The sequence below is a fragment of the Alligator mississippiensis genome, chromosome 3, assembly GCF_030867095.1.
Source record: "Alligator mississippiensis isolate rAllMis1 chromosome 3, rAllMis1, whole genome shotgun sequence".
NCBI classification, from domain to species: domain Eukaryota; kingdom Metazoa; phylum Chordata; order Crocodylia; family Alligatoridae; genus Alligator; species Alligator mississippiensis.
Window position 1 is genome coordinate 133,064,113 of NC_081826.1, and position 15,208 is coordinate 133,079,320.

Here is a 15,208-nt window from a genome sequence, read left to right on the forward strand (position 1 = left end):
CCTAATTTTGCACAATCCTGAAAATTTAAATCAATAAAAATTTAAATAAATGCTTAAACAAGAACATAGATATTATGTCAGAAGTAAAAAATAAATAAAAATTGAATTCTGTCAAGCCTGTGTGTGTCACAGTAGTCACTAATGCATTCCCCCTAGGACATTTTCAAGTATTGTGAATGTCTTCTACAAGATGAATTTCAGCCACTTGGGCTATGCACCTCTCCTAAGGCATGCATCACATTGGATAAGGTTTAATTCAGACCAATTATTTAAAAAAATATATAAAAAAAAATTAATATACTGTTTTAACTCCCTTTCTTATTGTGATTGATTCCTCCCACCCTCTCTTTAACAGAGTGACTGGCCAGAAGGATACCAGCTTGCATCTACCATGAATTTCCGCTTCCCACAGTGTGTCCCTGTACATCTAAAAACTCTCATTCCAAACGCTAGCAATGAGGCATTGAAGCTTATGAGTGATATGCTGAACTGGGATCCAAAGAAACGACCAACAGCAAGTCAGGTACTGAGCTAATCATTTTTATGGCACTTTACATTCTTGAATTATTTTACATATTGATGCTAGTTGATAATCACAATACTGTATATGCATAAACATCATCCCCTCATGTTGTAGATCTGAGAAACATAAGTCAGAGAGGGGTCAAGGACAGTATATTCAAATATAGTGGCTCATACTATAGCTGAATTTGCAAGTTCTCACATATTCAGGGAACATGGGTTATTTTAGCCACCAAGTTGCTGTAACTTTGAGCAAGTCAGTTACCTTGTGTTTGCTCCCTTTCTCCCACTCCATTATATTTTTAAAAGGTTAATAATAAAGGCTTCTTTTGTAAACTACTTTTAGGTCTATGAATGCAAAGTGGTATATCAGAGCTAAGCCTTATTTACATTATTAAGTGCAAAATAAACCTTACTAAACAACCAGGGACAAGCTTCTTGGTATAATTAACTGTATAATTAATACAACCCCTAAGTATATGTATTTCCTAGCACCACAGAAGTTTAAACTCTATTAACAAAGTATTTTGAGTATAATATCATCATAAAATTATATCTTCATAGGACAGTGCAATGTCTTGTACCATTATCCAAGCTAAATTGTGTTAGTACAGTTACCAGAAGCAGTATAGCTGCACTTATGTTCCACTCCACCCAGGCTAATCAACCTTGCTTCTCCAGAGAACTAGTAATTAGCTCAGGTACTGCACTGATGCAACTAGATTGCATATCTCCACATGGCATTGCACTGCACTGGGCACATCTACATGTGCTATTAATACACTTTAGGCTTACTGCACAGCCTTTGGGAACATGTCTACACATGCACTCCCCTGCAGCAGCCCTGCAGAAACTGTCAGCTAGATTTCAGCACCCTTTCTTGCACAGCATTCACTATCAGACCCATCCTGTATTACCCCTTTTCCCCATTGGATCAAATCTCAAATTTATACCCTTCCATTTACCCCATTTTAGACATATATGGACTTTTTATGTCCACCTCGCACCTGTGCTATAGATTTGGCATATAAAAATTTAGAAGCCTCTAGTGAGTGAAGAAGGCACGCATTTCTGTTACTGTACAATGTATTCAATAGATTTCATTCTTTTACAGGCATTAAGGTATCCTTATTTTCAAGTTGGCCAAGTTTTAGGACCCTCTGCACAATATTTGGAACAGAAACAGTGTCCTGCTAAACCACTTCAGTCAACTGAGCCAAAGCCAATTCCACCCAAATTAGAACCTGTATCAAAACTAGATTCTGTATCCAAGCCAGAATCTCTGCTTTCACCTGATGCATCTGACAGTGTTCAGCCACAGCCTCTGTCAAAGATTAATCAGCAGCCTCTCCAGCAAATTCAGCTACAACAGAATACAACCAACCAACAGCTCTCCAAACAGCTGCAGCCCCTACAGCCACAGCCATTTCTTCCAACCATCAACAAATGCTCATCACCAGTAAGTTGTTTTCAATCAACAGAGCACATGATAGAATAAGCTATGTAAGCAATTGCATATGAAATTGATGAGTTAGCTATACTATAACGACTAGACATCTTTAAATAAAAAAGGGTGACACTTTCTAAGTCCATCAATAAATAGATTATCAAGGGTTAACAAGTAATTAATACTTTAATAAATGGTTAATTGTTATAGTATCTGACAGAACAGTAAGTTGCTTATAAATCATCATTATAACTCCTCTTGTAACTTGTAACTTTTGTTGCACTTGTGACAGACGTGAGCAGTAACATCTATTAATCATTTATTGGTCCTTGATAAATTATTTGTAAAGGAGCTATGAATATAAAGAGTTTTCAGAAAAGGTTAAATAACCACATGAAAAGGTAAACTTCTGCATTTTTTGGTTGAAGTGGGAAGCTGGATTAGAGATTTAAGAAGGTCATTGTAGCCCTGTTATTTATGGCATGGTATTCCAGCTATGGTCTGTGAGCTTCTATTAGACCTTATACTGACTGTCCAAGTAATATTTGAATACTTTTGAATGTCACTGAATGCAGTACTTCCCAGGGTCAGACTCTTCAACCTGTAAATGATAACTTAATTCCTGAACTTTTAATATCTCAATGATTTGAAGACTGCAAGACAATTGTTTGGTTGTTGGTTTATTTTTAAAGGATGGGGATAAGGGTTGTTTCCATAATTCAGCAAAGGGATGATTCATCTACAGGGGAATGAGGGTAGCTTTAAAACCTGGTTGGAACTTCATAGGATATCCAGTGGTAGAGGGAATTGTGGAAAGAATTCTTTGACCTGACCATCTTTCCCAAGATGGGCCTCACTACTTTTGGGAGTTGTTCACTTGGCATTTGACCCCTCATGTTATGATTGTTGTGAGTGACCTACACTAGTGTTGCCTCCACTTCTGACAGACTTGAATCTCCCAGGGGTTTAAGGCATAAGGTTATGCAGACTTGCACCAAGAAGTGAATTGGGCCCAGCAGGAAGGTCCCAGTATGATTCCTAAATGGGACTGCTTTAAGCACATTTGGTCAATTAAGGCTTGATCCCAGAATTAAGCCACATACAGAAATTACATTGACATTACTGCCTGGTAGAAGCATTCCAAGATTAGATCACAGATTATATTCACACAAGGAATAAAAATGCTCTCCAAGCACTTTTGGTACATTCTGGGAGGAAATTAACTAGAAGTTTAAATATAAAATTAGAGAATGATTTTAAAGCTTTTTTTTCTGTTCAAAATAGAACCAAGGAGCCAGTGGCCCTCAAAACAGTGCAGTGGGTCTTAAAAATTGTAGGAGAAGATGGGGGCAAACTTTGTTAAAGACTACAGACAGTTGGGAGGACTTGGATGATTCAGAATTTGAAATTTCATATTCCAAGAAGCCCAGCATTGCACTCTTAAAGGAAAAGAAAACAAAGGATTCTCTCTTTATGTAAGTCCTGTCATTGTATTAAACAAGTAGTTTACTACACTTCTTAGTTTACCTTCTTCAGCTGATTTAACTGTTCAGTAGAACATGCTTGCTAAGCTTGGGGAAAAAAAGGTTAGTGGGGCTATCCAGGTGTTAGCATGCAGAACAGCATCAGGTTTGAGGCCCAGGTGTCAAGAGGGTTTTGTCTAAGGCCCTCTGGCCTTGACTAAAATCCAGAGGCATTTAAATTTAACAGCATTTTCTTTATCCACTAAATTAGGGACAAATTTTCTCAATGATAATATTTCCTCACTCTTAAAGGAATCCTGTTGAAATCAGAAGAATGGCAGAATGGGGCTCTACCATTTTTTCCATTAATACTCAGATTTGTCTGACATAATTTACAGTTCATAAATCTTTTTCTAGCCACGCTTTTCTCCTTTGGTGCTACTTAACAAAATGATACAAAATGTTACAAAATGATAAGCATTGCCAGGAATGCTTTTAATTCCCATAAAAAATTATTCCCATTTTCTCCCCCCTCACCCCCTTAATAGTTCCCTATTATAATAGCCCCTAATTCTTCATGAACTTTAATTCTCAGTAATTCAGTAAGGTTGAGTAGTTCATTAATTAACTTTTGTGGGCGTGTCCACACATACAAGCATGTGTGCTTGCAGCAGCTTAAATAGAAGCAGCATAAATTTGACTCGGGGCTTTTTGCCTCGGTGCATGTGCCCAGACATGCACTTTGGTGTGGGGCAAATCGTGCCACTTGGGGCAGAATAACCCTGCCCAGCTCCTCCTGTATCTGCAGCCAGGGGGAGCTAGAGCCCAGGGCCAGCACTGCGCTGGCCCCAGCTGTATAAAAACCTGCCCTGGCCAGCAGCTCAGGCATGGGTGACCTGGTGCCTCCCGAGTCTGGGGGAGGGACACCAGCAGGGCACAATTGGGGGGAGGGGGAGGGACGGGACTCCTCTGGTTGTGCCTGTGTCTGTCCCACTGGGGGGCACCATGGGAGAAGCCCCCATGGCTGCCCTGCTCGGCCCCAACCCCCGCCTGGCCCCAGCCTAGTCCCGGCACCTAAAAAAAAACTCCCCAAAAAAACCCCCTTAATTCACTGGCTGCGGCAGTGGTGATCAGGGCCTCTGAGGTTTCGTGACAGAGCCCCCCTATGCAGTGTGGGGCAGTGGGAAGTGGGGGCAACAGGTATTCCCCCCACTTCACCCTGCCTGGCACCTGCGTGGCAGCTGTCACATGGTGTGGGTGCAGTGTGACTTGGCAGGGCACTGTGCACTGTCTGGGAGCTGGGACAGCTCCACCTGTCAGCTAGAGCCCAGCACTGCTCAGCCACAGTGGCCCCAGCTACCAGAGAGTGTGCAGCACCCTGCCGAGCCACGTTGCACCTGCGCCATGGGGCAGCTGCTGTGCAGGTGCTAGGTGGTGGGGGGCGATCCCTGCTATGCTGGGGCCAGGTGGGGGAAAGGGCTGGGCAGGGCAGCCAAGGGGGCTTCTCCCATGGCTCCTCTGGCTGTGCTTGGCACAGGCTGTGCCAAACAGATTTGGGTGCTGACGCTGGCTTCAACCAGCAGTGGCAGCCTGCTGTCATCTCACATGCAGATCTGGAAGCCTACACCCCCCAGGAGGGCTGTGGGTCTGTTCCAGACTCCTCCTGGGGGGTGTGGGCCCCCGGATCTGTGCATGGGATGACAGCAGGCTGCCATCCCTCAACCCAGAGCACTGGGATTAGAAGGGACCTCAGGGACAGATCACAGACACTGGCCAGCTACAGATGTCAATATCAGAGCACTCCTTCCCCCCCTTTCTTCCTCCCTCTTCTTAGTTTCTGTTTCCCTTTAAGCCCAGCTTCAAAACATCTGAAACAATTCAGATGGTTTGGTTTCGTTTCAGAGGTGTTTCGGAGCCTTCCTTGGATTTGGTGTTTTGGGCACTGAAATGAGCCGAAACACCACTGAAATGAAACAGTTGCCAGGGGGAGCTAGAGCCTGGGGCCAGCACAGTTGCTGTATAAAAACCTGCTCTGGCCAGCAGCTCAGGTATGGGCTACTGGTGCCATCCGAGTCTGGGGGGGCACCAGCAGGGCACGACTGGGGAGCGGGGGGCTCAGTGGCCAACCAGCGATCAGTGGAGGGGGGGGGAGTCCCAGCGGCACGGAGCCAATTTCAGGGTGGGCACGAGCGCTCTCCGTGCCCCCCTACCAGCCAAAGTGCTCGCTGTCAGAGGGGGCGCGTGCTCCCCTATCCTCCCTTACATATCTCCCATGACAGGGCTACTTGCCCTCAGGAGCTTCTGGGGATGTTAACTGGAAAATACAAATAGACAGGAGCTTCTGGGGCCTGGGCAATTGGTATCTGGGGACACTACCCCTTGTGCCAAATGGACTGCTGAAGCAGCATCCCAAATTCATTTTTTAAAATACCCCCAAATCCATGTTCTTCCACAGTTAAAACAAAAGAGAAAGAGAGATCGATCAGATGGGGAATGTTTTATTGCTATATTTAAAATGTTAAAGCAATTTGGAAGCCTACCAGTGTCTCTGTTATCATAACAAAATAAATCCTAAATATCTGTATGTTTTAATGTTTGCTTTTGGTTTCCTTATCACCAGGGATCCAGATTTTCCATTTCCCACGGAAACACAGAGAAAAGCACGGATTTCCCATTTTTATCAGAGAAACCCACAGATTTCTCTTTTGCAAAGAGCTCTGCACGCTGGCTGAGTTGCAACCTGCAAGAGCTGATTGCAAAAAGGGCAGGAAACCCCCAGCCCTGCCCAGAGAGGGAGGGAGAGGAGGAATGGTAGGGCCTGAGGCTCTGTCAGCCATGGTTTGGCTCAGGTTCAGGCTCACTCTCACTCTTTGCTCCTGGAGCTTGTGCAGTAAATGGGGCTTGCAGGGGGCTGGAAGCCGCCTCTAGCAGGGCTGGGGGGTTGCAGGTCATGACTGGGGTCATCAGCAGGGATGGGGGGGATCCCTGCTTATCACATGGTAGGTCTGTGATGGGGGGATGTGGGGTTTGCAGGGGGGAGGAGTGAGGGTGGTTGTGGAGTCTTGTGGGGGGATGTGGGTCAGTGTGTGGGTAGGTGTGGGGGGACTGTTTGGGAGGGGAGTGCATAGGAAGGGTGGGTCCCCTGTCTCCCAAAGGGTACAGCCCCCCCCACAGCATATGGATTGCCCTGCCTACAGGGTCCCAGCCCTCCCCAGGTCCCAGAGCTCTTCCCCCCCACTAGCTTCCCTACTCGTCTTCAGGCCCCCACTCATTCTTCTACTCGTCTCCAGCCTCCTGCTCATTCCCCTGCTCTTCTCCAGCTTTGGGAGGCTGGAGACGAGTAGGGGAACAAGCAGGAGGCTGGAGATGAGCTGGGGAAGGAGCAGGAGGCTGGAGATGAGCAGAAAGCTGAAGCGGATTCAGGGATTCCCCTGCTCAGCTCCAGCCTCCTGATTGGTCCCCTGCTCAGCTCTTGCGCCTCCCCCCACCCTCCCCGTATTGCTCGCCCACCTGGCTCCATCCTGCACCACCTGCAGTTTACCAGCAGCAGCGACTGAGGAGCTCAGGGCCTCATAGCACAGGCCACCGCACAGGGCAGCGGGCCTTGGCCCCAGCCACTTGGAACCCGTGCTGCCGCTGCTGCATTGTGTGGGTGCAGCGTGGCTCGGCAGGGTGCTCTGCGGTGCCAGGCACTGTCTGGCAGCTCGGGGGAGTTTGAGACACTGCATGAGGCACGTTCGCACTTCTCTGGACACTCCCTGTGTGTGTTTGACACCTGAAATGTAGCTTGTGGTTGAATACAATGAAAATATTGGTAGAATCACAGTCTCTTCTTTACACTGGTACCAGTCTTACTAATTTCTGTAGAGTTGCATCAATGCAAGGCAATAATATGGCTCCTCCATGGAACCACTACAGGATTTCACCCCAAATTAGTATATTTTGGGATCATGTCTTCATTATTTCATGTGCTTTATTGGGCAAAATGTAGTATGCAGTGAGTCTATGGGGAGAGCTCTTACAATGTAAAAGTACCAGTGCTTGGGGCTAGTTAGGCTTCATCTAGAGTATTCCTCCATTCTTGTAAAAAACATACCCATTTCCAATTTATTTTACCTTGTCAGTAGATATTTGCATGTCACACTTGTTGTGTCACTAGCAACCTGTTTGTATCTGTTGGGCTTCAGAGACACGATTTAAGCATTTGCAGATCCCCAGGTACATTGTGCTGGCAACTCTTGAAGTGAAGCGGGATATGTTTTTCTCACACATGCTTTGATGCGGCTCCCACTTAAGTCAGATAATTTTGCCATTTATTTCCATTGGAGTAGAATCAGGTTCCCTCAGTCATTGCTAGTGTAAATTTCTATCATTCCAAGCATAAAGTTATCTGACTATCTTGATTTTCAGTGTGCCAGAGCCAAAGGCCTCATGTTGTATCCAGTCAGGAGGGGAAAACAAGGTTCTGATGAGAAATGATTCTGGAATATCTAATACATCAGCAAAACAATACTACCTGAGACAAGCAAGGTATTTTCCTGGTAAGGGGAAGAATGTTTATATCATATAAGTTGTAAAGTGTCTATAAGTGATAGCATGTCTTTAGTTTGGATAATATTACTTTTCATCAACTAAGAAGGGCTGTTCAACTGGCAGCTTGTAGGGTGCATCTAATCCTTGAGAGGCTAGCCCATGGCCCCTGGGCTTCTAGTCTAGCACCGCTCCCTCCCTCAATCTCCTGCTACTGTTGTTTGGGTCTCCAGGCTCCCCTTCCACCCTCCAGTTGTAAGGGAGCTGTAGCTGTAGCCCACGGGGCTGAGGGAAACAGGGGGGGTTGCCTGCCACTGTAGTAGGGGGAGAGAGAGCGCAGCAGCACTCAAGTGTCCCAGGGAAAGTGATATGCAGAAGTTGGATAGGTCTGAACTAAACTAAGTTTTCAGAGTTGGATTCTAACACCGTTCCAGTTCTTTGGGCATGCAGTGCTGAGGAACCCCAGAGATGAGCCAGGCTGAATGGAGGAGGGGAGCTCCTAGCACCATTTGTGTACTGTGGCAGTTCACTCCATGTACCTGCTCGTGATCACTAGTGTCCAAACCTGATGAAAGACCCAAATAAGCACAGACATTTCATCTTTGTACATTGGCAAGAGAAGATAATCTGTTAACTAGTCCATTTTCTATCAAATTCCCTCATCTCTAAATTGTGACCAAGTTTAAAGAAATTTGGAGTCTCTAGAAACTGTTGATATCTTGTCAGATTGACTCTGGATGCTGACAGTTTCTTGATCATTGATCTCACAATGGCTTCTGAAATAACCACTAATATCTTTCCTCTGTAGAGAGCCATTGACAGTCTCAGTTAGTGTGGACTCACTATGTCCTCACTGACCTGCACCACTCCCTCTAATTCGTAGGCTGCCTCTCAAAATCACCTTTGTACCAACTTAATCTCAGAGAATGATTTTTGCTTTATCTGGAATTCAGACATGAAGGCAACTTAGTACTTGTCCCCTGAAATCACTGTTTTGCTCCCACTAAAGTCTAGAAAAAGCTAAGTTTAATGCTGGAAATTTTCTTCTGACAATTAACATGAAAATTCGTCAGCTTTTTAAATTGTCATGAGGAAGACTAGAAAGGGAAAATATTTATATATAAGCAGTTATCTGAAGTTACTCTATTATAATCATCACCATCATCTCCTTGATGTCACACTATCTCTTCCTCACTACTCCAGTGTGTTAAAACAGGAACTGTGAATGTATTTAGACTGTTAGCACAACACACACCCACACACACACACACACACACACACACACACACACACACACACACACACACACACACACACACACACACACACAGAGTTGCCCTGAAAAGGAGTTCTTGGTTACCAAACAATTCATTCAGTCATACACTTTGGACAACATATACTGTCTGTCTCCCTAATGAATTCCTCTCTTGGGGCACAAAGGTGAATCAGTTCCTTAATATCAGGTAGCAACTCTAAGAGTCAAGTTTTTACAAAACGATTCTTTACTTACAAATAACTAAGATATGAAGCACTCTTCATTTCTCAGCTTTTCCAACCACTTTTCTAAAGATTCTGTTGTTCACAGCCACATTGTTGATATGAAGAATTTCTCTCTTCATTCAAAGAGTAATGATTGCATCATGTAAGAAAATATTAGCACCACCTCAGGGGTATTTTTTAAATACTATTTAGCACTATTCATACTATTTGACCAGAATAGTTAGAGATGTTCCCTCTCGCATCTCTAAACCAATAATCGTGGGTGCCACAAAAGGTATTGAATTAGGCAATAGATCACTCCAGAGATATTCAGTTCAATGCTCTCGCTGTATAGTGACCACTTCTTTTGCCGTCAGAGACAGTATGCTGGTCTAGATGAAATGCTGGTCTGACCTAGTATGGTACTTCATATGTTCTTAATATTTTTTCTAGTCCTACACTTTGGACATCCATGCATTTATCTATATTATCTTTGTGCAAATAAATTAGAAGCTGCTTTCATGATGTTTAATTTTATCTAACTCTTTCAGTGTACCCATCATGCTGAACTAACTGGGACTTCCCCATTCTAGTTTTAAATTTTTCCTTTGAAGAAATACCTGTTTAGCCTTCCTAGGGATGAAAACTAATATTTGATGTACCACTTTGCTGGGTGTAACTTTACTTAACAGTGTTATACTTCATCACGGTATTGCTGCACTTGGCAGCATATAATTTAACTACATATATTACTAATAATCACTTGATTTCCATAAAAACATCTCTCATTTCTGATGCTTTGACTTTCATTTAGTTTATGTAGTAGCCCATATTAATTATGTTAGCACATTATTACTGTATTGTATACAAGGATAAGATCTATGTAGTCTGTGTAGTTATTACATATCATAACACTGGTGAACACTTGATCTTTACAGTTCTCTATATGCTGGACTTCTTCAGGGTTTGCTTATATAACCTGATCAAAGCAGTTGACATTACTCTTTAATTTACAGTAAAACAAGTTTCAGTTCTTTGTGATTCGTTTTAAAGGTTAAACACATTTAACATTCTGTAAAGGAGTGTTCCAGTCTCTAGATTTGAACTGCTTTATAAGCTATTCCTTGAAGTTGATATTCACTCTGTGTAAAATAATGTATTTTCTAAGGTGTAAACCCTAAGAACATCTCCTTAGTATCCACCAATAAAGAAGGATCTCATGGAACCTGGAACAATCCATTACTTTCCAAACCACTAGGATCTATTGGAGGGGGTGTGTCTTTCAGCAGAAATAATGCAGGTAATTCGTGAAAAGTGCAATTAAACATTAATCATAAGTATATTATGTTATGCTAATTCTTCTTACAATAAGTTAAGTTAGGTAAGGTCTTCTACTTTAGCAGTTTCACTCTATAATACCTATACTCTTAAAATATACTTCTTTAGGAGGTAACTATTCTCCTTGAAAGGTGTAAAGAAATATACAAGCTAACTCTAATTATAAATCTCTGTCAGGAAAATCTTTGATTTTAATCCTCTCAGACCCATTTACTGTTTTAATTCACGCAAGTACTTTGACCTCATTACAACTTGCTCAACCTGACCCTGGAATATTATGTAAAAGACCAGCTATCCTTGGATGTGTGGAGGGAGATTGTGGCTACAAGGTCTTATAATAAAAATAATGTATAATACTTAAACAGTGCTTTCTGCATAAGAATCTCCAATACACTTCTCAAATATTAAGAGCCTCCTGCCTTTACACAGAATGAATAGTGCCTAGTATTTGAGTTGTCCAGTTTTCTTCAGTAAAGGTGCTCATTGGATTAATGTATCTTTTGATTTGCCTGAGATTTCATAGCAAGTTAGTCAGGGGCAAAGATCAGAACCTCCTAACTGCTCATCTTTGTAATCCAGCTGTGGAAGGAGATCACAGTAGGACAACCTAAGACCGATTTCTCAGCTGGGGTAAGTCAGTGTAGCTCCATTGACTTAACAGAGCTATACTGATTTTATCAGCTAAACTTCAGGTCCTAAAATGTCTGTACTGTTCTTTAAGTGCAGTTCCTTGCACACATGAACTTGCTAGTCCTAATAGTGACCAGCCTGATTGAGCTTGTCTGACATCATAAGCTAAGACATAGTTTTAGGTTATGACAACATGACATGAAATGAAATCAAGTAATTTTGTTTCGAATGAACTACAAAAAGATGTACTACAGTATATAAAATGTAATGCTAACAAATAAAATAGAATTACAGTGTGTCAGAGCAGACACAGTTAATTGAGCGTGCTGGACAGTGGCAGTTGCCATACTCCAGCAGCCTCTTGTGTCTCTTGTATCAACATCCCCATGCTTAAAAATGGCATTGGGGCGCTTGAACTAAATAAAGCTCATTAAACGTTTGACGAGCTTTAGTTCAAGCACCCACACCACCATTGTTAAGTGCGGGGACACCAACACAGGAGTTATGGCAGCACTTTAATTAGAGCAGCTCCAACAGCCGCTCTAATTAAAGAGCCGCGCCACCGCCCGCCCCCCCCCCCGAAGCATATGTATAAGTGCCTAGGGTGCATCTTACACAAGCCATTAACATGCAGCAATAAACTGTGGAGCAATAAGCTCTGGGGCATTGGGAGCACATTGAACTGGGTCGCAACAATCCCGATTGACAGGGGATCCAGGGGGGTCAGCATGCCAGCCCAGGGCTACGTCGACCAGGTTCAGTGTGCTGCAGAGATGCTGGCTGGGTCACGAGGGTGCTTCAGTGTGGAGCTAGCTGGCTGGCAGCCTCTGCACTGAAGTACCCTCTTGCCCCAGCCAGCCAACTCAGTGTCTACATGTGCTGCTGTGCATGAAAAATCTCTGCAGGAGGGTAGGGCCTGTAAATACTACTTGTATTTACAAGTCCTACCCTGCTGCAATTTATTAGTTTTGCGACTCCGAATAGGGATGCATGTGTAGGCACTGAGATGTTTACTGCACAGTTAATTAGTCAACTGTACGGTAAATTTCATGTAGATGTGCCCACAGTGAAATTAAAAATCCCACTTCAGTGGAACAGTTTATTTCTGCTTAGTGCATCTGTAAATGTATAAAGGAAAAAATTATATTTATTTTCAGTGTGTTTACTTTGGGTGCATCTACACATTCAATTAGTGTGAAGCAATAAACTCTGGAGCAGTTTGAGCTGGAGTTAACTGCTCCTAGGTGCAGTGTCTACACATGTACCCTGGACAGCAGCAATTTGAGCTGGGGCAGAGCAGGCCCCCAGCTGGCTGGGCTGACTGTGAGTAATTTACACCCACTGTCACCATCTACAAATCGATTTAATCTACACGTGTATCTATACATGCATTTCCCTGATGTTACTATCTTACAGCAGAGTTAATTAGTTTACTGCACCCTAATACCGGTGCATGTTTGGATGGTGACACTTTACTGGGCAGCTAATCTACTTTATAGTAAAGTGCATGTCTAGATACACCGTTTGTGTTTGACAGCACCTGATAGTTATTTCCACTCTTTCCTCTTTATAGTTTGTACATTTCCTACAAGTTGTGTGTTGGTCTGTCACACAACAGCAATGGAAAGAAAAACATTTAAGCAAGATGGAGTAAAATAGGATTGTTAAGCACTTACACTAGTGGGCAGAGAAGGGTGAGGGAGAAGGGGACAAGGTCAGAAAGGCAAACAGAAATAGCAACTATACTTGGGTTTTCAAGCTGACTTGGTGTAAAGCTGCTGTTCTCCTTTTAGTTTAGTCCTTTTATCAGTTAAGCTTCTCACTTTGAATTTGTTTTCTCCCTCAGTGGGCACATCTACATGTTCATTAATGCACCATAGTTATTGCACATTAAGTTTAGTACTTGGATAACCAAGTACTAAATCAATGCATAGTAACTCACGCTACTGTGCAGTAATGCTGGAGCATGAGTTTTTAGTGATGCTTACTGTGCAGTAACCTGACACTACTGCGCAGTAGTGTATTAGCATGGGTTTTGCCCAGCACACTACTGCACAGTGTTATTAGGCTATTGTGCAGTTAGTGTCTTGTAAATGTGCCCAGTATGACCCTAATACAGGAACTAACTGTTCAATAATTATGAAACACTCTTCAGACAGAATGACAGGTTTAGGTCCAGTCAGCCCTGCAGCTGATACTATACAGCACAGTCTTGCTGTAACAAAATCTCCAAGGAGGTGGGGAAAAGTTTAACAGGAGGTGTCTGCTGTAATACTGTTAATTACTTTACTGAATCATAATAATGAAAAACAGTTTTGTAGTTGGGATTGCTAAAAGTAGGGGTTTGCTATAAACAGCATTAGCCATAGTGAAGTTTACTATATTTCCTATGAGCATTTTGATACTAAATTATATTCTTCTTCCCCTAATTAGAAACCTGATAGTAAGTTAAGTAGCAGAATTTGTTACTTTAGCAAACCTATTATATCAGTAAGAATACTGTTCATTCACTCTGACTTGCTTTGCTTTCAGATACTTTCCCTGCTTCTAAGTCACCTAAACAGTTCTTCATCTCACTGTTTTAAAAGGCCTGTCTTTTCACCCTTTTCTTTCATCTCCCTTCTCTACAGAAGAAAACATAATTAAACCAATTGAAAAACTATCATGCAAAGAAAGGTTGAATGAAAAATTAGAGGAGCCAAAAGGTAACTTAGCAATTGTAGCCTGGATTAGTTTATTCTTTGCAGGTTCCATGTTTTGCTGTTGTACGTTTTGTGATCTTACCTTTCTTATTGCAATTGCTCCTGTACAGAGGATTCCAATTAATCATATAATTTTGTTTGAGTTGCAATTCCTCTTATTCTACATAGGGCCCAATCCTGTTCTTCCCTTCCTTATGAGCATAAGGGATCCTGACTGCAATAAGATCATTTTGATTCTGCTTTCCAGGGGCTGAGGGCCAGGATGAAAAGAAACAAGGCACAGGGTTTGTTTGCCACTGAACGGTGCCACACAAACTTTTCTAGTGGCAGGTGGAAGTAGGAATATAGGTGGGACTAGTCAGTCAATGACTGTTTATTTGGGCAGAGAGCGGAGTGAATTTCACCTATAACTAGGGGTCTACTCAGTTCGTGATTTCGTGGAACCCTGGCACCTTGGTTGAAAATCACTGCTGTAGTGTTTCAGACTGGAAAAACTCAACCATATCTTTGCATCCTTATCAAGCCAAAGTAAGCAAGCTTGGTTACTATCCTGAACCATTAAACTCAAGAACTGAAACTGACTAGAGTCCGTCACTCAAGTGTGGAGAAGGGGTTCCCTAGGCGTCCTGCTTCACACAAATTGTGTCTACACAAGACACTGACTGCACAGTAGCTTGTTACTACTGCACAGTAACGTCACATGGTAGGAAGCGTGATGCAGTGCTTCTGCGCAGTAGTTCATCACTGCTGCTCAGTCAGCATCATGAAAAAGCCGTTCAACCGTGCTGCTACACAGTAACTCCGGTTACTGCACGGTTATTTAGTACTCACTGCCAGTATCACAGACCGTATCGATTCTTCCGTCTATCCCACAGTACCTGACATAACAAGTGCATATAACCTACCATTTATAATAAAAGCAATTTGCAGTAGTTCACGTTCTGGGATTAATCCATTGCTTGCTTCAAATACTTCAATGGCTATGTCCTACATGAGGAACAAGGCATGTATTGCGAGTGGCATGGGCTATACCCTGCTGCACACTTCCATTTGTTGCTACTGTGACAGAGTCAACAGCTTCCTGATCACCAGCTACT

General features: G+C 42.9%; 1 protein-coding gene across 6 annotated transcripts in view; it reads left to right on the forward strand.

The window, feature by feature from the left end:
• MAK (male germ cell associated kinase) overlaps positions 1–15,208 on the forward strand; it is a 41,632-nt gene that overhangs the window by 18,654 nt on the left and 7,770 nt on the right. For 2 of the 6 annotated variants that reach the window (XM_019494845.2, XM_019494846.2), the window contains exons 8-13: positions 356–523; positions 1,637–1,981; positions 3,254–3,444; positions 7,843–7,973; positions 10,610–10,741; positions 14,040–14,114. In XM_019494845.2, coding sequence (XP_019350390.1) covers positions 356–523; positions 1,637–1,981; positions 3,254–3,444; positions 7,843–7,973; positions 10,610–10,741; positions 14,040–14,114 — 1,042 coding nt within the window. The remainder of the gene's footprint in view (positions 1–355; positions 524–1,636; positions 1,982–3,253; positions 3,445–7,842; positions 7,974–10,609; positions 10,742–14,039; positions 14,115–15,208) is intronic. The other 4 variants (XM_019494847.2, XM_014611581.3, XM_014611583.3 and 1 more) reach the window with 3 other exon arrangements.